This window comes from Bubalus kerabau, chromosome 7 (assembly GCF_029407905.1).
Source record: "Bubalus kerabau isolate K-KA32 ecotype Philippines breed swamp buffalo chromosome 7, PCC_UOA_SB_1v2, whole genome shotgun sequence".
Taxonomy (NCBI): Eukaryota; Metazoa; Chordata; class Mammalia; order Artiodactyla; family Bovidae; genus Bubalus; species Bubalus kerabau.
In genome coordinates this window covers 62,323,595-62,350,310 of record NC_073630.1, presented here as the reverse complement: position 1 = coordinate 62,350,310, position 26,716 = coordinate 62,323,595, and the positions used below count along the sequence as shown (strand labels likewise).

The 26,716-nt window shown below is 40.4% G+C and overlaps 1 protein-coding gene across 5 annotated transcripts in view; it reads right to left on the bottom strand.

Moving 5' to 3' along the window:
• Positions 1-18,605: 18,605 nt before the first annotated feature.
• The window catches only part of FAM114A1 (family with sequence similarity 114 member A1), a 66,271-nt gene continuing 58,160 nt past the window's right edge, over positions 18,606-26,716 (bottom strand). For all 5 annotated transcript variants that reach the window (XM_055588272.1, XM_055588275.1, XM_055588273.1 and 2 more), the window contains 3 exons: positions 26,037-26,109; positions 22,306-22,359; positions 18,606-20,165 (listed from right to left, as the gene is read on the bottom strand). In XM_055588272.1, the coding sequence (XP_055444247.1) occupies positions 20,064-20,165; positions 22,306-22,359; positions 26,037-26,109 (229 nt within the window). In that variant the 3' untranslated portion in view covers positions 18,606-20,063. The remainder of the gene's footprint in view (positions 20,166-22,305; positions 22,360-26,036; positions 26,110-26,716) is intronic.

Genomic DNA, 26,716 nt, shown 5'->3' with positions numbered 1-26,716 from the left:
CTTTGCAATACTCATCAATGGATTTTGACAGATATTGGTTATAAATTTGGCACAGTGTTAACCTCGAAGTCATGTGGAAGGGAGTGGGGCTGGGGATCTACATGCCAGGGACATCTAACACATTGCCATGTTCTCTTGTATACTTGGTAGTGGATATATGGGAGTCATTGTGTTGTGATTCTATGTAGCTTACATATATTTTAAAATACACTTTTGTACCCACTTGAAATTTAATAAAATCAAATTTTAAAAGAGATAAATATTGTATAAATTGCATCATCCTTTCTCCTTCTGTCAGAAGACAGCTCTATCTTTCTCCCAATTATATTTCTTTTCCTTCATATAAAACATGCTAGAATAAAGACTCAGACTCATTTTTCTGACAGTTGATTCTCGTGATTTGATTTTGTTTACTTCCTTCTCTATTTTTATTTTACTTCTCTTTTCTGTCTATATCTTTCTTTTTGTAAAAAAAATTATTTATTTGGCTGTTCAGTTCAGTCACTCAGTCATGTCCAACTCTTTGTGACCCCATGGACTGCAGCATGCCAGGCCTCCCTGTCCATCACCAACTCCCGGAGTCTACTCAAACTCATGTTCATCAAGTTGGTGATGCCATCCCACCATCTCATCCTCTGTCGTCACCTTCTTCTCCTGCCTTCAATCTTTCCCAGCATCAGGGTCTTTACCAGTGAGTCAGTTCTTCGCAAAAGGTGGCCAAGGTATTGGGAGTTTCAGCTTCGGCATCAGTCCTTCCAATGAATATTTAGGACTGGTTTCCTTTAGGATGGACTGGTGGGATCTCCTTGCAGTCCAAAGGACTCTCAAGAGTCTTCTCCAACACCACAGTTCAAAAGCATCAGTTCTTTGGTGCTCAGCTTTCTTTCTAGTCCAACTCTCACACCCATACATGACCACTGGAAAAACCATACCTTTGACTAGAAGGACGTTTGTGGCAAAGTAATGTCTCTGCTTTTTAATATGCTGTCTAGGTTGGTCATAACTTTTCTTCCAAGGAGCAAGCGTCTTTTAATTTCATGGCTGCAGTCACCATCTGCAGTGATTTTGGAGCCCAAAAAAATAAAGCCTGTCACTGTTTCTATTGATTCTCCATCTATTTTACGTGAAGTGAGGGACCAGATGCCATGATCTTCGTTTTCTGAATGTTGAGTTTTTAGCCAACTTTTTCACTCTCCTCTTTCAGTTTCATCAAAAGGCACTTTAGTTCTTCTTCACTTTCTACCATAACAGTGGTATCATCTGCATATCTGATGTTATTGATATTTCTCCTGGCAATCTTGATTCTAGCTTGTGTTTCATCAAGCCCAGCATTTCTCATGATGTACTCTGCACATAAGTTAAATAAGCAGGGTGACAATATACAGCCTTGACATAATCCTTTCCCGGTTTGGAACCAGTCTGTTGTCCCATGTCCAGTTCTAACTGTTGCTTCTTGGCCTGCATACAGATTTCTCAGGAGGCAGGTATGGTGGTCTGGTATTTCCATTTCATAAAGAATTTTCCAGTTTGTTGTGATCCACATAGTTAAAGGCTTTGGTATAGTCAATAAAGCAGAAGTAGACGTTTTTCTGAAACTTTCTTGCTTTTTCTACGATCCAACGGATTTTGGCAATTTGATCTCTGGTTCCTCTGCCTTTTCTAAATCCAGCTTGGAGAATTTTGAGCACTACTTTGCTAGTGTATGAGATGAGTGCAATTGTGCAGTAGTTTGAACATTCTTTGGCATTGCCTTTCATTGGGATTGGAATGAAAACTGATCTTTTCCAGTCCTGTGGACACTGCTGTACCAGGTCTTAATTGCAACTTGTGGGATCTTTAGTTGCAGCGTGTGAACTCTCAGTTGTGGCACACAAACTCTTAGTTGCAGCATGTGGGATCTAGTTCCCTGACCAAGGATCAAACCGGGCCCCCTGCACTTCCGGGAGTGCAGTCTTAGCCACCGGACCGCCAGGGAAGTCCCTACATCTTTATTAACCATTTCCAACTATTGGTGCTATTCTGATGGGTGGCAATCTTAGGATAATGGGTGAAAGGAAGTTCTTACATTTGAAAAATCTAAATAGGTATGTTATTGATTAATGGAGAGGCATGACAACAAACGGATGCATTTTAAAATCCTCTATGAACTAGGAATCATTACCTTAGTAAAGATAGAGTGGACTAGAAGCTTCTTTAATTTGAAGGACAAGATGAAGTGTGCATGAAAGGGCGTGGGGCAAAAACAGTCCATTTTGGCAAAAATAATACTTCACAAAGTCTTCTGGATGAGTTATTCCCTCCCCAACCCTGAGAGTTAAGGCTGTTACCAGAGGGAAATATGGAGATAAATTTATTGCTTATTGAAAGAATATAATATTTAGGTTATCATTTGAGATACTTTTATCTGCAAATAATAGCAGGCCCAAGTTGAAGTGACATAAATTATAAGAAGATGCATTGTCTCACCCAACAGAATTCTGAGTAGGGTGTTTCCCAAGCTGGTGAACTCAAGAACTCAGCTCACTGAGCACCTGTTCTTCCTCCTTTTCCTCTCTGCTGCCTTCTACTTGTTGGCATTGTCTTCAGGCTCCCCTCTCATGGTTTCAAGGACAGTTTGTACTAAATGGTGGTCCCACAGCATGTTCTTCCACCACTCTGTTCTTTTTAAAAGGGAAAAGAAGGAAGCCCCCTTCTGGAAAGATTTCTCCTCATGTCAGAGCATCTAGAGTTGGGTCACAAGTGTGTGTGCTAAGTCATAGTTTTTCCAGGCCAGGTGGCAATTGGGTCACAGACCTACCCTTAAACCCAACGATGACAGCACAGGGGGATCAAGACCATTATGACCGGTTTGAAAGTGAAAGTGAAAGTCACTCAGTCGTGTCTGACTCTTTGCGACCCTAGACTACAGTCCATGGAATTCTCCAGGCCAGAATACTGGAGTGGGCAGCCGTTCCCTTCTCCAGGGGATCTTCCCAACCCAGGGATCAAACCCAGGCCTCCTGCATTGCAGGCGGATTCTTTACTGCTGAGCCACTGGGGAAGCCCAAAAATACTGGAGTGAGTAGCTGTTCCCTTCTCCAGAGCTTCTTCCTGACCCAAGAATCGAACCAGGGTCACCTGCATTGCAGGCAGATTCTTTACCAGCTGAGTACCAGGGTCTAGAAGAACTCAGATTGGCCTGGTTCCTTAAGCAGGGAGAGAAATTGACTGTCAGAATGAAAACAGGTCTCTGTAAACATGGAAGAAGAGGAAATGACTGATGAGTGCCTCCTAGAATGCTCCTCATCCTAAGGAGATGTGCAAAGAGAAACTGATTGAAAACAAAACACAGGCTTCCCCCTCGGGACAACCTTTTGAGGCACACTAAGGCTCATGCATTGGAGAAGGAAATGGCAACCCACTCCAGTGTTCTTGCCTGGAGAATCCCAGGGACGAGGGAGCCTGATGGGCTGCCGTCTATGGGGTCGCACAGAGTCAGACACGACTGAAGTGACTTAGCAGCAGCAAGGCTCTTCATCAGCGTGTGTCCTCGTCCAGCATTTCATGATGGGTGTCCACAGGGTTGTCATAGGGCCATCATTTCCTCCAAAGATATGTCTATTTTCAGATGGACTGTGAAAATAGCCCAACTATTTCTACATAGAAAGGTGATTTTCAGTGTGTGATAGTACAAAGGCAGGCACAGTGTTTGTAGTGAAGAGTTGAATGGTTGTCATTATCTTTCTTTTGTGATCTTATGCCACTTTCCTCTTAGGAATTATGTCTCGTCCATTGAACGATGTCTTGGCAAGGCTGTATGTAAATCGAGGTTTCTTGCCCATCAGCCAAGGGGTGACATGTGACCTGAACTAGATCAATCTGACCCACTTTCTCAGGACTTTGAATTTATAGTGACATGAGAATGGAAAATATTATTTGAGTTCTTCATTCTGGCAGTTAAGTTGCGTCATTCCTGCTTTTAGACCCCCTAGGATCCACCCACCCCCTCCAAACTGCCTTGATCCTGAGTTTGGTTCTCCAGCCTTCCCTTCGATTCCATGAGCTACCAGTAACATCCTTGCAAAAAGATCATTTCCTGCTTCAGTAGCCTGCTATATACAACCTCTAACATCTATTTTATTTCATAAAACCATAGGATGTTTGAGCTGTAAGAAATCTTAGAAATCATCTGGTCAGTGCCCTCATTTTACAGCTGACGAAACTGAATCTCCCAGAGGTTGAGGGTTTCTCTCAAGGTCACATCACAGAGCTTGTCCGTGACAGAACTAGAAATAGACAGGGTCTCCTTTGTCCAGGGTAGTGCAGCCTGCTTTTTATTTTCATTCTTTTTTATTATAAACCACAGCCTGCTTTACTCCTCTTTCTCTCATACTTAATACAGAATGGTGACCTTAAAATTTTCATTTCTCCCCTAAATTCATAATTTGCTTTGAGGAGTTAAAATTTTTGTTTCGGAGATAGTCCTTTCAGAGATTTGGCATCTGGTAAAGACAGGCATCAGTTTATATCCTTATATGGCGCCTTAACTATTTTCAACAATCTATAAAGAAATTCATGTTTGGAAAGGAAGTGGTTTGCTCTAGGGAAACATATGGGTTAGGGTTCTGAAAGTGATTATCTCCCATTTTTGACTTTAGTTTCTAGCTGTGTGCATTTGGAGAAAGTCTTCCTCGATTCCCACTAAAAGATATATATCTGCTCTATTTTTTCAGTCACCTTAGGGAATCATAGCTTAGACAACTGCTGCCAAAACAGCCCAATGTTAGGGTAGGAATTGGGAAGAGGTTTTCCCCTGGTGGCTCAGTTGATAAAGAATCCATCTGTAATGCAGGAGACCCAGGTTCAATACTTGGGAGGGGAAGATCTCCTGGAGAAGGAAATGGCAACCCACTCCAGTATTCTTGCCTGGGAAATCCCATGGACAGAGGAGCCTGGTGGGCTATACAGTCCATGGGGTTGCAAAGAGTCGGACAAGACCTTAGCAACTAAACTATCGCCACCACGACTTTAGGCACTAAAAATGTACTGGTTAATTTGTTTATCTCACAATATCTGAAAATAAGTACTCTTATCAGGATCCCAATTTACAGATGAAGAAAGTAAGGCACAGAGAGGTTAAGTAACTTGCTTAAGGATACACAGATTTAAGTGGCAGAGCTGAGATTTGAACCAGGTGGTCTCAGTTCAAAGTCCATGCCCTTAACACTCTGTTATATCTTAATTATTAACTCTCGCTATGGAGATAAAAGTAGATTCATTTTCTTAGGAAAAGAAGATTGTCCAATACCTTTTTGTACACACTTCTGGCAAGGTGGGGGAGGTTCTGTAGCATGACTGTCTTGTGCCCCAGTGATGCTTGGAGCATACACTTATGAACACCATTGAACTGCAAGTACTCCTACACAACAGATGTTTTTCTTGTCTCTACCCATGCAGCCAAATACATCTAAAGAACTTGATTACTTGGTAGTTATGAGATGAATTGCACAGAGGGAAGCTTTTTGCTCTAGATGCTCATCAAATAGGATCAAAAGTGAATCATTTAATAGATTATTTAAGAGTTAAATTCTTTGAACTCATCTCAAGATCCCCTGTGGTGAAAGGTACTAATTACAATGCAAAAACAGCGAAATATTGATTAGAAAATGCTAGGAACTAAGTGCCCAGAAAGTCCTTTTCTGCTTACTGGATTTAAAACACATTTTTCTGCTTGAAATTTGTTACAGAGAAACAGGAAATCATCTCCATTCCCCACCCTATTTTGGCAAACAGACAAAGTAAGTTTTATTTTTAAGCAATTTATCAAAACAAAGTTCCACTATGTCAAAACAAATTGACAGTGCTTAATGCTTACATCACAGTAAGATTTTTTTGGACATTATTCTTTATTCAGAGTGAAAAATTCAGTAGAAAAAAAGGGTGTTTAAAAATTGTCTATTTTATTCAAGCTCTTTTAATTACAGACTAATGCTAGAAGAAAAGTTCATTATTCAGTAGTAGTTGTTGCTTTTTTAATAGAATAATTTGATCAATGTGAGCAAAAAAGAATCTCTTTAAATGGCATGTTTTAGTGGCAGAATTCACACAGGCTGTGTTCCTGAGAATTTGCTGGTTTGCATGGATGGGCGGTGCTGGAGGAGCAGTAGGGAGAATGAGGTGGGAGGAGGCTTCTTGCCTCTCTTGGGAACTGGTGCTAAGAGCCCTGGGTGTATAGCGCCCCCTCCCTGAGGACCAGGTTGGCCTACCTGTGCCCCAAACAAGCTAGTATCTGAGCACCGTTAACAAGTACTGGTATCTGATGTAGAAATTACCCAGTTAAGTGTTTGTGGACTTAATGAATGGAATGTTATTGGAGCCCAGACAAGGGCGCTGAAATCAAGGAGGAAGAAATGAGAGAAGACTTTCTGGAGGAAGGGACACAATCTGAGACTTAAAGGAGAAGTTGGACAGAGTGGAAAGAACATATATGAAGGCACTTGGGCAGTTGTGTACAGAAAAGAGGGGTTTACTTTAAGATCTATGTGTCCTCCAACACACACACACACACACACACACACACGGGCTTCTGACATGCAGGAGATGGAAGCATGCTCTCTTTGACATAGTAATAACCATGCTATTCTGTTTCAAGGACACTGTGGTAATTAACGTGGGAGAGGGACGGGCTTTGTTAAACTTGAGAATGTCAGGGTTCTGCAGGGGAAAATTGACAATACTGTGATCTATTGTGATATTTTTCATACTCTATCATTTGAGCTTGTAACTGCTTAACCAATTAAAGTTTAAGCCGACAGCCCTTAAATACTACTGCACAACTGAAAGAATAATTTATTACACACAGAGTTATTGGAAGAGAGGGAAGCCAGACTGTATTCAGAGCAACACCACTGAAGGTGGCTGTTAATTTTTGCTCCAGATATAGGCTTCCCTGCTTAACTAGAGAGAGGCTGCACCTTCAAGCCCCCTTTTGGAGAGTTCCAGTGCACAATAGTACACTAAAACATTTAGGAAGTCCTTAGGGTTAAAAAAAAAAAAGGTTTATTAATGGTTAACCCACTTCTCAGGAAAGTTCTTTTTTTTTCCTTCCCAATTATCACTGAGTACATTTTTGAATCACTGCAGTGAGAAAAGATTGAGACACTGGAGGAAATCTCATCCCTCTTTGGGGGTTATATTATAGCCAGATTTTTAAAAATCCAGTCTAAGATCAATTTCATTAAAGCACAATTTGTGCTAATGATGCTATGCTGATTTTAGGAATGCACTGTTCTGACATTATCAATAACGTCGAATTTCTAGTTCATACGGGCCGCTGATGGGCTCCAATCAACGGATGGTAGCACCTGCATAAGTTAAACTGCCACTACACAGAGCTGAGAGGGAGCGTGGTGCAAGGGGCCATATACAAGGATCTCTGTGGGTTTTGCCCTTGAGTTGATGAGGAATTGATGAAGGTGCCCTAAAAGGTAGGAGGGACCAGACAATAAAGGACTTTGTTTGGGTATTCTCCCAGATGCTGGGGTTCAGCCAATGAAGGTTTCAATTAAAGGAATAACCAGATTTGCACTCTTAGGGAATCTACGCTGATACTACCACAATGAGTGATTAGAGGGGAACTAATACCTGCACTGACACCAGATTGGTATCATAGGGGAGGAAAAATAATTACCCCCTACCATTCTGAGTCCTCTTGAGAAACCTATCTGCAGGTCAGGAAGCAACTGGACATGGAACAACAGACTGGTTCCAAATAGGAAAAGGAGTTCGTCAAGGCTGTATATTGTCACCCTGCTTATTTAACTTATATGCAGAGTACATCATGAGAAACCCCGGGCTGGAAGAGGCACAAGCTGGAATCAAGATTGCTGGGAGACATATCAATAACCTCAGATATGCAGATGACACCACCCTTATGGCAGAAAGTGAAGAGGAACTCAAAAGCCTCTTGATGAAAGTGAAAGTGGAGAGTGAAAAAGTGGGCTTAAAGCTCAACATTCAGAAAACGAAGATCATGGCATCTGGTCCCATCACTTCATGGGAAGTAGATGGGGAAACAGTGGAAACAGTGTCAGACTTTATATTTTTGGGCTCCAAAATCACTGCAGATGGTGATTGCAGCTGTGAAATTAAAAGACACTTACTCCTTGGAAGGAAAGCTATGACCAACCTAGATAGCATATTGAAAAGCAGAGACATTACTTTGCCAACAAAGGTCCATCTAGTCAAAGCTATTCTTTTTCCAGTAGTCATGTATGGATGTGAAAGTTGGACTGTGAAGAAAGCTGAGCGTCAAAGAATTGATGCTTTTGAACTGTGGTGTTGGAGAAGACTCTTGAGAGTCCCTTGGACTGCAAGGAGATCCAACCAGTCCATTCTAAAGGAGATCAGTCCTGGGTCTTCTTTGGAAGGACTGATGCTAAAGCTGAAACTCCAATACTTTGGCCACCTCATGAGAAGAGTTGACTCATTGGAAAAGACTCTGATGCTGGGAGGGATTGGGGGCAGGAGGAGAAGGGGACGACAGAGGATGAGATGGCTGGATGGCATCACCGACTTGATGGACATGAGTTTGGGTGAATTCCGGGAGTTAGTGATGTACAGGGAGGCCTGGCGTGCTGCAATTCATGGGGTCGCAAAGAGTCGGACACGACTGAGCGACTGAACTGAACTGAACTGATTCTGAGTTCTTAACTGAGACCCCTGTAGTAAAAGGCAGATTGACAAGAGAAAAACAATCAGAAATTTACTAACATGTAATCTCATGTATCGGAGAAGGCAATGGCACCCGACTCCAGTACTCTTGCCTGGAAAATCCCATGGACAGAGGAGCCTGGTAGGTTGCAGTCCATGGGGTTGCTAAGAGTTGGACACGACTGAAAGACTTCACTTTCATTTTTCACTTTCATGCATTGGAGAAGGAAATGGCAACCCACTCCAGTGTTCTTGCCTGGAGAATCCCAGGGAGGGGGAGCCTGGTGGGCTGCCGTCTATGGGGTTGCACAGAGTTGGACATGATTGAAGCAACTTAGCAGCAGCAGCAATCTCATGTATACAAGGGTGATACCCAGGGAAAAATGAGTAACTCAAAGAGGTAGCTTAGAATTCAGACTTAAATCCTGAATTCTAAATAGGGAAGGGGGCAGGAGATGTCAGCCTCTTAAATTCAGTTCAGTTCAGTCGCTCAGTTGTGTCTGACTCTTTGTGACCCCATGAATCGTAGCACGCCAGGCCTCCCTGTCCATCACCAACTCCCGGAGTTCACTCAGACTCATGTCCATCGAGTCAGTGATGCCATCCAGCCATCTCATCCTCTGTCGTCCCCTTCTCCTCCTGTCCCCAATCCCTCCCAGCATCAGAGTCTTCTCCAATGAGTCAACTCTTCGCATGAGGTGGCCAAAATACTTAGGGTAGAGCAAATGATTTTTTGGAAAGATGAGTGGACCCTTAGAAGAATAGATGGGAAATATGATGGTTTGTGATAAAGTCTGTCTGGAAGTGGTGTTGACTGCTAGTCTCCTCTTCTGTATTGAGGCAATTTTCCCTGGTTGTTGAAACTCCCAGTTTAGGAATCTATGACAACTGAGTCCCTTATGGAGTATCTGTCTTCAGGAAGGTAAGGGAAGTTCAAAGCCTCTCCCTGTATTTGCTGTTTTTCAAGAGCCTACAGCTCAACAGTAATCAACATACCAAAGCTGCATATTTGGGGATGGCATGTCCTGAACCCCTACAGTCATATATTGGAGTGGCATATGCTGCCGTCCTTCAGTATCTATTATGCCAGTTCAGAATGATGAGAAGAAAGGGAAACAAGACGGAGGCAATGGGATCCAGGAAGATATACAAAGAAATAGCCGCTAGCTGATTGGGCACTGAGGGTGAGGAAAAAGTAGGAGCCGAGGGTGACAGCTAGGCTTCTGGCAGAAGTAACACTATGCATCCAATAGGAGGAGGGGGGAAAGGTGATCAATTCAATTCAGACATGTTCAGATTAAGTTTAGTGGAACACCCAAACACTGATATACAGATGTCTGATAGGAAGCTGACTCTATGGTTGGAATCCAGGAGTGATGTTAGGGCTCCAGGTAGAAATTTGCATGTTATCAACATATAGGTGGATGCTTCCCTGGTGGCTCAGAAGTTAAGAATCCACTTTCCAATGCAGGAGATGTGTGTTGGATCCTGGGGTTGGGAAGATCCCCTGGAAAAGGGAGTGGCAACCTACTCCAGTATTTTCGCCTGGGAAATCCTATGGACAGAGGAGTCTGGCAGGCTGCAGTTCATGGGGTCACAAAGAGTCAGGCACAATTTAGTGACTAAACAATAACAACAACAAGCAGAAACTGTGGATATACCTAGTGGATTAGTATATTTGTCTTTCAAACTGATTTATATGGTTTTGGATGAGAGACCTGCAAAGTGAATTTCAAGTTGAACCCTATTCGGTAGAGTGCACGACAGTTGCCATAATGTTGTGAACTGGTTGGATGAATATATGGATGAATGGATGATTGAATGAATAAAGGGTAGAGGTTCATTATAAATCAATAGATGTTTCCCTCTTTTACTTTATTTCATGATTTGTTTTAGTTTTAGCTCCGGAAACAAGAAAAAAATATGACTATCTCAAAGAGACAAAAGGCAACAGCGGGTGGATTGTTTGGATGCAACACATGGAGGACTTTATTCCTGCACTTAAAAATCAATGAGCCTTTTGCTTTTAAGCCAAGTGATTTCAGACCATTGATGTATATTATTCCCATTAGGTATCGATGCCCTAGCAGTGACTGACCAGCTGCTGCCTTCGCAGCAATCCAGATGGAGATGACCAGTCAAGTGACAGACTTGTTACTTTCAGCAAGCAAGCCTGTTATTTCACACATGACTTCCTTTGAGTAAATGTGAGTTTTCACTCTACATACCTGGCCAGAAATCAAGTGGTTTTACAAGAGAGATGTAGGATATCAGGCATTGGATTGTGACACCCATATGTTATATAAATGGCCATACTATGGTCCTTGGGGGCTGCAGAATAGTCCAAGACTCCTTAATAATCAATCACACCACCATCAAGGCAATAGACAGGGCAGGTTGGAAGCAAGTCTTCCATTACCACTGATGGATGACTTTCACCTTTTTGTGGAAGAGTAGTTTTGACTCTTCATGAATCATAGAGGACATACTTAAAATGCCCAGCTGTGGCCCTAAACAGTCAAAAATATTTTCATACTTCTCTACAGGCATCAAACAGTTTGGGCAATGCCAAGTAAGTTACAATCCATTTCTGTAGTTTGGGAAGGTCATTAGGACTCAGATTCATTATCTGCTGAGACTTTTCTTTGTTTTCCATTTATTACTCTCCTTTGAGTGAAATAGAGCTGCAGGAGCGGAACAGAGACCTCAGTTCATTCATCCCTGACACATTATTCGTGTCTACCATTTCTCCATAAATTTGGAGAGGAAGAGATAGAAATTGCAAATGCAGGGATTTAAATCCCCTTGGGCTACATTTGTCAAGATGAGCAGATTGTAAACTGCCTCTTGCAAATATGATAAGCATTTGGGCATCAAGCTAATAACCGGGAACCACAGACTCATTCATTTGTGTGGTGTTTCCCTCCAGAAGTTTCTGAAATTGCTTCTGTAGTCATTACATAGACCTAGAATTGTTCAGGTTTAGCAGGAAGATTAGACACACTACACTATCTGGCTAAGGAAGTTGGCTTTTTCCAGTGAGATTGAAATGACAATTTTTTTCTGTTTATATCATCACAATCTTTACAAACTATGCACTTGGAATACTTGATTTGGGCTTTTCTGAGAAAACAAGGAGAGATCTGTATAATCCTTTAAATTGTCTTAGAGCTTTATAGGCACATTGATGACAAAGAAATCCAAATCATTAAGATGCTCTCACTCACAGTTATGGCCCTTCTGTTGAAAAATAACCTTTGTATTTTACACTTTAAGTCCCTGGCAGGACCCTATCCTCTTATCTTCTTCAACAGAAGCTATTTTCTTTTGCTTCTTGTTTTGACCTTTAAAAATTTCACTACATAAGCCATCCATTAGTACATTTTCATTATAAAAATATTACAAATAACACTGGAGTTCCCTTTGATTATTATGTCAAATTCTGAAGTTCTCCCAATCCTACTACAACCCTATCCATCTTTGGTCACAAGCATCATTAATAGTTTTGTGTGTATCTCTCCAGACTTTCTTCCAGGAATGTGTGTGTGTGTGTGTGTGTGTGTGTGTGTAGTATATTTTTGTGTATGCACATGTTATTTGAGATAAATATACTATAAGTACCATGCCACAGGTTTCTTTTTTCATGCAGTGATTCTGGAGCTCTGTTAGTACAGACAGCTGTTCCATCTTGTTATGGATTGAATGTTTATATCCTCCCAAAATTATATGTTGAAGCCAATGTGGTTATATTTGGAGGATGGCTTTGGGGAAGTAATTAGGTTACAAGTAAGGGTGGAGACCTCATGAATGAGATTAGTGCCCTTATAGGAAGAGACATAAGAGAGCTTGCTTCCTCTGTCTCTTCATTCTCTGCCATGTAAAGATGCAATGAGAAGACAGCCATCTGCAAAGCCAGAAGTGGGCTCTCACCAGGCACCAGATCTGCCAGTACCTTGATCTTATCCAGAGAAATAAATGTTTATTGTTTAAGCCATCTAGTCTATGGTATATTTATAACAGCAGCCCAAACAGATTAAGACGCATTCTTTCTAGTCTTTTTTAACCATTGCATAATATCTCATAGTATTGGTAGGCCATAGTTAACAAATAAGGGTGGTTACTAAATAGGTGGTTCTAATTTCTCACTATAGGCTACCCCACCTGATGAAGAGTCTTGAAAAATCCATTATAGAGTGAATTCTTCTAAGTAGAAAAGTGTAAATTCCATTTAATGAAAAAAAAAAGTTTATGTACTTCTAAGTACCTAAATCATGCTCATTTATGCTACAACACCATATAACATTAACATGGACACAAGGACTTCTATAGTTAATATTAACTTGGCCAGATATTCTCCATCATTAATTACCCTATCATACACCTGTTTCCATTCTTTCAGTGTTTACAGATTGAACACTTAAGACTTTGATGTATTTATTCATTGAACAAATCACTACTGAGCCCCTATTATGAGTCAAACACTGTTTTGCATGCTGGGAATATATTAACAAACAAAAAATTCCTGTCTCGTGGAAATTAAATCCTAACACAACAGACAAGTAACAGATAAGTAATGAAATAGAGCAAGACCTTTTGGTCCTTCCCCCCAGCCATGTTCTCAGCCTGCCTTTTGTCTGTGGAAAAACTTTAGAATAAGTTTAACCAGAGAAGTGAGAAAATGCAGAAACGAAGGAAAGCAGTCAGAGGAGACCAAATAATAATAATGATGTCACTAAGCATAATCAAAGACCTTTCGTTCCTCCTCAAGGGCTGCAGATAATATTCTGAGCTATATCCTGTCAGCTGTGTTATAGATGCTGACACCCCCACCAAGTGGAGAAGTTAACCACATGATGCCCAGACTATAGCCATGACATAGCAGCCACAGTTCTGAGAACTGGCCTCAAGGAAGTGGGAACACACTGACCCCAGAACTGAAGATTAGCTGTACTTAACACAATCACGATGACACTGGTCAAACCACAGATGACCAATCTCAAGATGACTGTCAGAGCTGACTGTGCCCTTTCTGCATGTAGCCCTCTCTGTCTGTCTATGAAAGCTCTTACTCCAATTGCTGGGGAGAAGTTGGCGTCTACCCTCTTCCTCCCTTACTAGCATTCAAAATCAAGCTTTCCTTTCCACCAATCCAGCTTCTTTAATAGCTTTTGAGTGGTGAGCAGTTGGACCTTGGTTCAGTAGCAGTAAGATATAAACGACAGTAGACAGTGATATACCCTAAGGAGAAAAAAACAAAGCAGGGAAATGGAATATTAGGAGGATTGAAATTTGACCTGGAGATACCTCATCAAGAAGGAGGCTTTTGATTAAGAAGCCCAAAGAAGTGAAGAAGGGATGTGTGAAGCTGTCTAGAAGAAAATTATCCTCTATATATAAGATGCCCTATATCCTCTGACTAAGATGCCCTATGTCCTCTGACTAAGATGCCCTCTAGGACCAAATAATTCTTTCTGACAGAAATGGCCAGTCTTTTTGTCCTGCAGTTCATCATTGGTTTCTCGTCCTTTATCACATTTCTTAGCAGCAGATTTTTTTCCCCAAGGATAGCAGACTAGAGTTTTCTTGCAGAAGTGTTAAGAGGCGATCACAGTTTTCAGTGATAAATGGATCGCTCAGCATGAGATTTATAACATGAGGGAGAATGGGACACATAGGCTACCCACTTTCTCTTGGGAGGCATTGGCAGGAAAAATGTGGTTAGGCTTTTGACAGGGAGATTTGTGGAGCAATCTGTCTCTGCCTGAGGCCACTGGCTAGAGAAAGAGCCCAGGTATTAGCTGGAAGAGAAGAACTCAACCCAAGTGAAAATGAGCAACTTTTTTTATGACCAGGTATCTGCTTGTCTGGGGGCTCTGGCTAGCATTTTATATACTCCCTCGATATAAATCCTATCTCTTCTGATGATCATTTGGATAACCTACGGCAGATTATTTAATCTCTCTGAGGTTTGCTTTTCATGTGGAAAATAAGTATGATAATAGTCGCTATCTCATAAGGATGATATTGGGAATTAAATTGAGACCATGGAGGTAAAGTGTCTGTAACATAGTTAAGTAGTTAGTGAATAAAGACATTGTCACCACCAGCATCATTATCATCACCATAACTACTACCATCTTTATCACCACCACCAAAACCATCAGCATCATTACAACCACCATCACCAGCATCACCAGCATCATCAGTGGCAACACCACCATCGTCATCTCTATCACCACCACCACCACCACCACCATTTCTTGGGCTTAACAGGGAACAGCACCAAGTTCAAGGACAAGCAGGCATTACCGAGTGCATCTTTAAAATACCTATCAGTATCTCGCAGCCCATGGTACTAAAGATTCAACAGAGAGGCTGCCTAAAATTGGTCATCTTCAAGGCAAGGGAAGCATAAAACCACTGCAAGCTCCAAGTAGATAGTAGAGGGTTAAGGATTTCCAGGAAGGGTGGTGATTTACAAATGGGATTCCTTGGCATCAGTGACGGGGGAGGAGGAGGAAATGGAGCCATTTTAGGACAATCAAAGGCACCTGTGAAACAGGCTGCAGTGCTGATGCTGACCAGGGAGCTGCTTGATGTAAATGTCTGTGAAGAGGTGCCGAGGCCTGCAGTGAGAAGCACCCAGGGGCCCAATAACCTCGCATGGCTTCATTCTGTGTCTCTCTGGCCCCGGTGTGTTCTCAGTTGCATGGAAACAACCACAGCAGATGACCAAATCTTTCAGCTACTAATCCACCTCACGGTATAAAGAGAGCTAAACACATAAGTATTCAGCTATCTCTAAAAAGAACATGTTAGTTTTCTCTTTTGTTGAGAGGCTCTACAGAAGAGTTTATAATACTAACTGGTTAGGCCAAAATGACATGGGTTTGAATCCTGGCTCTGTTTTACCACTTGTGTAAGATTAGATGAGTTCTAAAATTCCTTGCATCTAAATGTTCTCATTTGGGCAGCAGAAATTGTAGTATCTACTCATTAGGGTACTTATGGAGAGTAAATGGGATGATACATACAAAACAATCCGCACAGTGTCCAGCACACAGTAAATACACATTAATGATTATTATTGAAGATTTTTGGCTGGGTTGTTTTCTGGTGAGGTAAATGGGGAAGGAGAATATAAATGTAGAGAAGGAGAAAGGGAAGAAGAGGAGACATGAAAAAGAGAGTCAGGATGTGAAAAGCTTATCTTAGAAGAGAGGCACTTAATGACTGTCAAGAAGGTCCTGAGAGAGAAAAAGGATAAAGGTGGCAGGGACTCAAAGGCAGAGAATTAGTTTTGCTTTTTTGCCAAGGTTTCATCCATCTGCTCTTGGCTTCTATGCTGACTTTTCCCGCCAAATGGCAGCTCTAGAAACCTAGTGGTGAAACCCAGGGCAGGGAGACAGACCATTTCGGAATCACCCTAAACTTTTGTTCTCAGGGGAGTCATATACGAAATGTACATACTATTCTTTTGCAGTATGGAATTTCTTTGAGACTAATAGAAGAGACAGGCCTTCAAGTGAGTCAGCAGTGACCACAGACAGACATAATCCTATTGCTTTTTGGCTGACAGCTCATGCAGAGAAAAAACACTCTGATCCAGACAAAGGTAACAGCTTCAATTCCAACACAAAATTCTTATCCTACAAAATCAGGTTCTATTCCCAGTCTATGATGGCTCTAGACACCAGAAATATCAGAAACACCATCAATTTCTTACTATTGGGCTGTAATAAGCTAATCATTGCTAAAAGTAAAATGCCCAAAGGGTAGACTAGCTCAGATTATTTTCAGGAGCTAAGCGCATATACACACAAAAGAACTCAGATTTGTTTAACAGCAGACATTGCAGTGGAGCATCTGTTATAGGCAAATATACAGAAGTGAAGTTGTTCAGTCATGTCCGACTTTGCAATCCCATGGACTGTAGCCTACCAGGCTCTTCCATCCATGAGATTTTCCAGGTGAGAGTACTGGAGTGGATTGCCATTTCCTTCTCCAGGGGAATCTTCCCGATCCAGGATTGAACACAGGTCTCCCGCGTTGTAGGCAGATACTTTACTGTCTGAGCCACCAGGGAAGTGTTTTAAATACACAGAAAATGAACATAACCCTGAATAAGTTATGAGATAGCTAGAAAAATACAACAAATGGTTAACTACATGATTTTTTTTTCAATGTGAAGAATGGCTGGTCTGAATCCACTCTGATGGCTTTTTGAATCTTAATCAACTACAAAATCAAAGCAAAATTGCAGTTCTGAAATGAATTTTCATTATGATTTCTTCTGATGTGATTTTACAAACCAACAGTTTGAGAAACGAAGTTGAAGCCTGGATCTGAATATCAGAATGTAGGGCACACTTAAGAGGAAGATGAAAGGGCAATTTTGACATTATAAAAAACTAGCTTGACCCTGAAGAATAACTGCTTTTATAAAAAACTGCTTTTATAAAATTAAATATGAATTAAAGTCATGTGTATGATCCACCCCATCTGTTCAGCATACATACATACTACAAATGTATACATTTTTTTTTTAGGAAAGAAGGGAAACATGCTTATTTCACATTTTTGCTGAATTACTTCCTAAGACGTTATGTCCTAGAGCTCTGGGATGGCTGTGACTGGAATTTGCCTGCTTTTGTTTCTAACTTCAGCACAGCCTGGCGGCCTGGGCAGAATTTAACTTTCCAGATATGGGATCACCTTGGGGCAGCTGACTTCTATTAATACAAAGCACAGGAGACACTTATTTCTGGGTTCAGATTTCTCTCACGTAATCTGCACATAATCTGTCCAAGGTGCTTCTTCCCCTTGGAGTTCTGCAGCTGAGGTCCATGGTCCACCCCTTGGTGGGTGCAGCTGAAGCGGCTCATCCCTGGTTTTGCCCAGCCAGCCACACAGCTCATTTAACCATGGGCTTGATGTACAGCCCAGTGTGAGACCCGGAGGAAAGGGAGGCTTCTGTCTGAAGTTCAGGATTAAATACTTTCCTCTAAGAGTTGGGATTTTGCCCTTTAGAGCTGCATGTATCAATACCCCAAAGCAATTTTCTTGGATGCATTTTTGCTTTGAATTTGAAATATGCTTTTGAAGCTTTTTATTTAATAAGGCACAAGCATAGGCACAAGACTACATTCATTATTTAGACTAGAACTTCTTTTGCACTTGATGTAAGGAAAAAAAAAAGGCTGGCATGCATGTTCAGGGTAATTGCATAGATTGAAATGAACCCAATTTCTGTAAAGGATTATTGAAGGAATATAAAACTTCCAGAGTAAGTCTGTTAAATCATTCATTCAGTAACTGATTGATATTTGCTCAGATCTGGATCATGTGCTTTGCTAGCTTTTAAAGCAAAGCAAAGAAGAAATTATTTAAAAGTGATGGTGAAAAACAGTATTGAAAGAGAGCAATCCTGGAGAGTGGATATATTTTAAATGATGATTGTCTCTTAAATAATGTAATTCACAGGCCATGGAGCTAGGCCCCAGGAATCATCTCTTCAGCCTGTGTTTTCACTTGGCAATCCTCACATCCTATCATTAAAAGATATATAAGTGCAATACAAATAATGTCACCACTTAAAAAAGAATTCTCTTATTCTTTTGTAGATTTATATTTCATTTCATGATTAACAATTTTGCTATGCACTAAATGAGTGAAGGCTTAAAGTCTTATTTCTAGCTCCTTTGCAACTGTTTCTTTTACATTTCCTGTTAACATCTATAAGTTCATCTGATGCTAAAAAAAACTCTGATATGAGGAAATTGTAAATCTCAACCCTTTCCTCTGCTCTATACATAAAAAGTCTAAAATTTATGAAGAGGCAAATGCAACATTTTCATCAGTTAATTGTTCTCTAGATTTAACAGCAGAAACATTTCAGGCAATCAAAAAGCAAGTAGGGAAAACCACCTTTAATTGATTCCACAGAGAATTTTTTTCCAGATTATAAATAACTTCTTATATTTTCCATTTGGCTGTTTCAGGAGATACACAAATGAAATGCAGGATATTGGAAAATAAGTTGCTAAGAATAGGATGATATGAAAAGATCCCTACTTTACCTATATGGAACAAAAGTTGGTCTATTCTACCAGGGGAATAAAAGCAAATATGAATGAGGCTAACGTACAGGCTTTGTTTCACCAGAAGAGAGCCACTGAGTAAGACACCTGGTGATAGTACCTGGGAGGGATGTCACTGGGGCTCCCAGACAAGAATGTTGTATGAAACCCCTACCCAGAGTGAACACTGGGGCTGGAGGGCAGAACTGCACATTGACAATGCCTCTCCTGGCTGCAGGGTCTCCGGTGCAGCCTCTTGGATTGTAATACCATTTACTTATCCACACATCAATATTTCCTGTCTTTAGAAGCAATGATGGCATTTGCCACCAGGGAGTGTGATCTGTGTATTCATGGAATAGCTTGACTCAACTTTAGTAGATTTTAAAGTGCAGTCCTGGGGGTCTACTGTGTTGTAATCCCTCTAATATTCTATCTAAATACTTTCAAGTTCTATGATTATGCCATTATGTATTTATGGTCATAAGAAGTCAGTTTTAAACAAAATATTCTTTAGTATCCCTTATCATATATATTTTCATCCCATATGTATAAAAAGTTAAAGGAATGTGAAAAAATCCAATCTGCTGAGGGGTAGAACATTTTAAAAAATACTTATTTACCTTGTTCATCAAACTTTTTAAGGTTTAGAAAAGTTATTAGTATTGTAAAGCATTTTCAGAATGATTGGAAGTCCTCTTTCAGAATATCTGTTTCTACCAGGGTGAGATCATGTTCTTCTACTGTGAGCACACAGTAGGAGCTCAATATACGCTTGTTTGAAGAATGAATGACTATAAAGAGACACCTATATTCCCCTTTCACTATAATAGGTAAAAATCTATAAGTAGTGTTATCTCTGCCCATGGCATTTATATAATAAAACTAAGTCCACTATAAGAACTGATTTAAAGTCATACTATAAGAATGGGAAAATTTAAAGTGGAAATTTAAAGTCTAGGGTCCGCTCATGACTTGCCAAAGATAACATGCTTAACCAGGAAAATGGAAATGAATATTTGTGAGTGAACTCTAGATTAAAGGAAATTATCAATACAAAGCTGTGAAAGTTTAAATTAACATAAAAGAAACATAATTATTTGTAAAAACAACCATATACATTAAGAGAAATGATACTGTCTTTAAACTTGCATTTTCAATACTGTCTGTGCAAAATTGCTTGTAGTGTTTCCAAACAGGCGTCTGTGGCTGGATGCATGGAAAACTTCCATGAAATGCACATCGGAGCAACAGGGCCCACTGTTTCCTTTAACACGATGAAGTCTGGCCAGGTCATGGCTGTGCTTTGGAACAGCTGGTCTGGATGTGTGAAACCTGCAGGACAGGCAGCAGCAGCTGGAAGGCATCCTGTATATATGTGGTGCTATTGCAGCCCTGGGAATGGAGAAAACTGTCATTGAAGGGTTACTGTCAGAGTTCCAGCTTGACAATTCTTCCCATTTGATAATGTTCTTCTCCTCAAACCCCACACTATTTTAGAATATTTTTCTTTTAATGCTGTTGATTAAAGCAGATATAAACACATTTTGTTGGATGGCTTGCAACCAGCTTTGAATTATCTACACTAACAGAGAGAAGAATTCACTTATAATGAGGCAAGCCATTTCCATAGGCTTTTAGGGTATATTAGGGTATATTTCCTTTAGCTCACATGGTAAAGAATCTGCCTGCAATGCAGCAGACCCGGGTTTGATCCCTGGTGTCAGGAAGATCCCTGGAAAAGGAAATGGAAACCCACTGCAGTATTCTTGCCTGGAGAATCCCATGAACAGAGTCCATGGGGATGCAAAGTGTTGGACATGACTGAGTGACTAACACTTACACTTTAGGGTATATTATGTGTGTATAGTCAATACCCATTATGTCCAGTCTTACTTATCCTTTTTCCAGATCAATCCCACTGCCCTGAAATAATACAAAAGCACAGCATGAAAGAGGCTGTAGTTTGTCCTAACCTATAGATGAAGAAGGGCTTCCCTCGTGGCTAAGATGGTAAAGGATTTGCCTGCAATGCAGGAGACCTGAATTTGATCTCTGGGTTGGGATGATCCCCTGGAGAAGGAAATGGCAACCCACTCCAGTATTCTTGCCAGGAAAATCCCATGGACAGAGTAGCCTGGTGGGCTACAGTTCACGGGATGGCAAAGCGTCAGACGCGACTGAGTGACTAACACGTATAGATGAATAAACAATAATGGGTTACTGGAGATATTGTGCAATTATTCATGGCAAATCCTTGAATGCTGTCATCTTCCCATTCATGTTGGTACCCTCCACTTGGTTTGGATATTTGACATTGCTATTCATGTTCATGGGTGCTCTAACAGACAGTATTCCACAAGCAACCACTTAAAGTTTCAGGTAATTAAAACAGGAGAAAACTTCCACCAAAGGAATGAATAAACGATTTGACTTCATACTCTTCATGACCAACAGTAATTCATCTGCTAAGGCCTTTTGGGTGGCCAAGGAAAAGGTTTTCAGGTTCCATGTTCTGCCTCTGATTGCCTGGATTTCCTTTAGCTCTATCCTCCAGAATCTTCCCTGCATGTCAACTCCATCCCTCTGCGAGGCTGTGTCTTAAGCAATAACACTTAGGGTCACCACCGTTACTCCTGTACCCTGGTAGTTTTCCTTAAAGGTAAGACCCAATTCCTAAGTGCATTGCTATATATTTATATGTAGCCCTCCCTCACTTTTGTAATTTCCAAATTTTGCATTTGACAGGTACTTCAGAGAGCAAGAAACCACTGTACATACACTGCTTATATTCAGACTTAACTTGTCAACACCTTGCAGCTTCAGTTGGGTGCCGTGGGGCTACAGAAATGCCAGTTACTTATGGCTGATCCGTAATAGAAGCATTTCCTCCACTAGCCACAGATGAACCACAGCGCCTACGGATCAAGAATGAGGCGTCCTAGGTCCCTTTTCTTTTATTTTACATCGTTGCTTCTGGCAGAGCCACAGCTGTGTGGGGCAGCTGCATGTCCATGTTACAATGTCCTGGTGGGTGGGCAGGCCATGGAGTGAGTGGTCACAGAGGATCTTGCCTCTGGTTAGTGAATGGGCAGATGCTAAATATTTACCTGTCATTTGTTGCCAGTCTGGAGCTTAGACCCGGCTAAACCCAAGTTTATTGTGAATGGAGGGAAGTTCCCAGTTTTACAAAAAATCACCATTGAGCAAGAATCCCTCGTTGCAGCCAATAATCACAGTGTTAAATCTGGTGTCAAACTTGGCAGCAGAAATGTGCTTCTGCCAGAGGAAACAGCGACAGAAATAATGTGCAAGCTTAGCATTTCTCTTTATAATCAGGAATTCTTGAAAATTAGGTATTGTTGTTTCACTCGAGGGTTTACAGCTGGTTGAACTATACAAATGTACTCAGAAAAGACTGTAGATGATAAAATTTAGAATTGCAGTAATACTTGCTGCCTGGGAGAAAGACAAAACGTGTAGCTCTAACATTTGGTTTAATTCAGAAGCATTTTCTCTCTGGGCAGCCACTTACCTCTAACAATACACTATTGATCATGGGGTTAAGGACCTCGGCCTTCTGGTTGCTCTGTGGAATCAAAAGTATGAAATTGACAGATTAGGCGCTCATACTCCAAGGCTTGTCAAAGTGTTAAGACGCTGGCTTTATGAGGGATCTCTTAGAGAAGAAGGGGAGAAGTGGGATGCTTACTATACATAAAGGCTTCATACTTGGTGCTTCCCCTACACGATCTCATTTAATTTCCACAGAAATCTTAGGGGGTAGGCAGGGACCACGATAACTCTGATTCACAGATGAGAAAATATGAATCAGGAAGGTTGAGCAAGTTATTTAAGGTCATGTAGCTAGAAATTTAAACTCAGACCTTTTAAACCATTCAAATCTTGTAACAGGTCTGGGATTAGGGGGAGATGAGTGAGATTGAGTTGGACAGAGTCAGCTTCAGTCTTTACTTAAAATTTTTATATTTTGTTCATCATGACTTCTGGTGTTCATTTTGATTTTAAAATATTGCATCTATCTAGATGACTGAGGTTGTCTCTTTGTCTCTTTTTGAGAGATGGTCCCCTTAAATTTGGTAGACAGGTTAAGTACCTTTACTTGCCTCCCTGGTCCCAGCCTGTCTGTTTTTCTTTTAAATGCAAACACAGGTACTTGGTTTTAGGGTATGTCTTCTAGGTTGGCAGCAAAGTTAAAATACTCTTGAATATAACTTGCAAACAGGTTGGCAGATTCCAGTTTGCAAAACATGAATATACGTAAAGTGCAGAATACAGAGTTTGGTGTTAAGCAGGTGTTCAAAAAGTGTTAGTGTCCATGTAACCATTATTATTATGTCTGCTATTGGTCCATTAATCAACAGTCTTCTCTATCTAAAATGTTCAATTTACTCTTAGACAATAAATAATTAAAGGGACTAGAAAGAGAGACGGCAATCTTAATAGGCTGTTTTCTCTCACGGTACTTGAAAAATGTTATTGTGGTAAACAAAAGGATATAAATGAAGTCTATCTTCCCAGAGCAGCCCACTTTCATTGACATTACTCTACTGAGGGCTAAGTAATGTCTTACTGGGGAAAGCATAATGGAGTCTTGGGAAAAAACCCTTTAAAAACCTAGTCATTTTAGTAAGTAACCAGAAAATCCATTATGGTTTGCTTTCATGTTTATTTGATTATCAATAAACCTCTAAAATATAATCAAAATGAGGGCAATAAAATGACATTGGCTTTCAGAATCAATGAGATGTGCACCAATTTAAATAGAGTCTGGAGAGCAATATACACTCATTAACTTCAAGTTATGAATAATGGCTCTTTTAGAGAACAGAAACAATGACTTGATGTGAATGATTTATTACAGCACAAGACGAGAGGTACTGTTGTGGTGAGATGGCATTTCATAAACTATCTTTAGATCTGGTTTTTTCCTTCTTCAAAATGATAATTTGTGTATTCCTGATTTTGTATATACAAACATTTGGACACACGTGTGTGTGTATTTTATGTGTATATATGTGTATATTCATTCATTTTTGTGTGTATATTCATTCGAGTACACATACTTATCTGCTAGAACTTTGCTACTCAAAAAGTAGGATATGAATCAGGAGCGCTGCTACCACCTGGGAGCTTATTAGAAATGCAGAATCTCAGTGCTCATCCAAGATCCACTGAATCAAAATCTGCATTTAATAAGATCTCTAGGTTATTTGCTTGCACATTAAGGTTTGAGAAGCATTGTGTTGGAATACACTACCTTAAAGAGAATGGAAAGCAATACCATGAATATTACCAATCAATGTAAATAAATTAATGTTTAACATAGGTATACCCATAGCTGTTTCATGTTGATGTTTGATAGAAACCAATGCAATACTGTAAAGCAATTATCCTTCAATTAAAAATAAATAAATTTAAAAAATAAATTCATGTTTAACATGAATCATAAAAAACATATAGCACATATACACAAAGACATATATATCCTCGTCACTAGGATCTGTCTGCCTCCTGAGTCTGATGGGCAGCCAACTGGGAGTTGAGAGACTAACTGAGAAGTCTGGGTGAATTAGCTCACCCCTCCGGGACTCAGTGTCTCAGGTAGTAAACTGGAAAAAAGTGGAAAGAGTGAGAAGAAGATACAGTAGAGCCGTAGGAAGCCAAGTCGCCAAGGTCATTCCATTCTGATTAAGACTTCACACCTCTCTGTAAATCTAGCAGTAACACCAAGGTCCACAAGCATCAGTTAACCTAGGCAATGCTGAGCACATAAATGCATTTTATCAAGCCTATTCTATGAATAAGCTTCTACCTGCAGCCCCCCTTCACTCTACCTGCTTACAGTGAAGCTCTGCTGCTGAAGGCTTAAAATCAGACAAATATTAAAAGCTGGTGTTTTGTAAAACAGGAGAGGCAGACCATATTCTCTGAGAGCAGAATGAATCATTGGTATGTAGCTCATCCTTTATTAACTAAGCCATTTACAGAAGTGTGGGAGGCATACATCTCCTGAGAGTCAGTCCACAATCATTTCTGCTTTGTTTTTTTTGAGAACTGCCCTTCTCCTGGGGTGAGGGGAGGTGTGTTGCAGCAGCCAGGTAGGTCTACATGCAAATGACTCTGTCCTCAGTCACTACTGGTGACACCAGATGGATATCTGAGGCATGCCATTGAGCCTTTCAAACCTTCTCACCCAGGATCCTGGAATTTGAAGGGAGAGAACTGGGAACTGCTGAAGTTGAGTCGCATTAATATTAATAGCAACGCTCCAGAGAGAAGGTACATGAGCTCTGCTGAGGAGTCCCCACAGCTGCTCATACATCTCCACCACCTTTAACAAAGTTCCTTTACTGCCTGTCATGGATTGAATTGTGGCCCCCAAAGAGATATGTTTAAGCCCTTACCTCCAGTATATCAGAATGTGACCTTATTTGGAGATAGGGCTTTACAGATTTAATTAGTTGAGGTTGTGCTGGTCACCTAGTGTGTGGTACTTGTCAAGGCAGCCCTAGGACACTAATACATTTATTATCCAAACACCCTAGCTAAGACAGGAAGCAAAACTTGCTGTTTCTCATGTAAAGAACCATCTGCCCTTGCATCCAGGGCCCTAAAGGAGAAGTGGAAAGCTTGAAAAGGAATAACTTCCACCGTCTCCTCCAGTCCCACTAGGTTGAGTTATGTAACATGACTGATTTCTCAATAACCAGAAGCCACATCTCCAAGGAATGCCAAACCTCCCAAATTTGTTACTTTGAGAACAGAAACACTTCTACAGATTGGTTGATAATATTTTTTTCTTTTGGTTAAAGTTGAAATGTAACAATAAAGCTTGTGTGGCTTATAAAATAGGCTTTGAGGACAAGTGAATGTGAATATTAAGAATGAATTATTTTAATAGAGATTTTGGTATTATATATCACAGATATTAAGTAATAGAAGGAATCTTCATTTGATATTTTTTCTTTAACAAATGAAGGAAATGAGACCCAGAGAGGTTTTGAAAATCCACCCAATATCTTGTATAACTGATATGGTTGTGTCTAGAACTCAATCGGATGAGAGCCTCGAGCCACCTGTTGCCAAAGAAGACGCTCAAGCCTCATTTTAGTAAATGTCTTGGCTGCACTTCTGCTTGTGGAGCTATCAAAGAAGGCATTCCGTCCTCTACTTCATCTCACAGCCCCTAACAGACCTTCCCTTAAAAAAGGTGAAAAAAAAGAGCCCGTATTACAGTCTTACCCCAACAGTGGTTAAAGAATTTGTAAACTTCTCTGATAAGGAGGCCACTTCTTTGCACATTGCAGTAGTTAATCTGAAAGAAGGAAAAAAAAAGATATTTGGGGATTTTTAGTAAAGGAAAATAATTGGATTGTTAATGCAATTATTGATACTAATACAGCATTTCCTTTAAAAGAAGGGCACACAAGTTTGAAGATGCTCTGTAGAAATTTCCTTCAGTATTCTTCCATGACTCGCAGTCACAGTTGAATCTAATTCTCACCCTACCTCTTTTTAGAAGCAAAAACATATGCAGGAAATTAGCAGGCTTGAGTTCCACATGTGTAGGGGTTTAAGACTATTGCCAAGGGACCAGCATTTTGGTCATTTGAAAATAATAATGAACAGTCACTGAGGTACCATGTTAAGTGCGTTTGTATGCATAATCACATTAAATCCTCACAGTGGCTTCATTAGGGTCTGTGATTATTCCCATTTTATAAATGAAGAAATTGACATTTAAGAAGGTTAAGTAACTTGCTTAGGACAAGAATATCATAGAGCTGGAATTCAAACTCAGATGTCTCTTTATATCTTGATTATGTTTTTATGAGACGCCTCAGATCAAAGATACTGTAGAATATGTTTTTTAAGACTTACATCAAAACTCTGTGTTTATTCCAGCCTTTCTATGTGTAGGA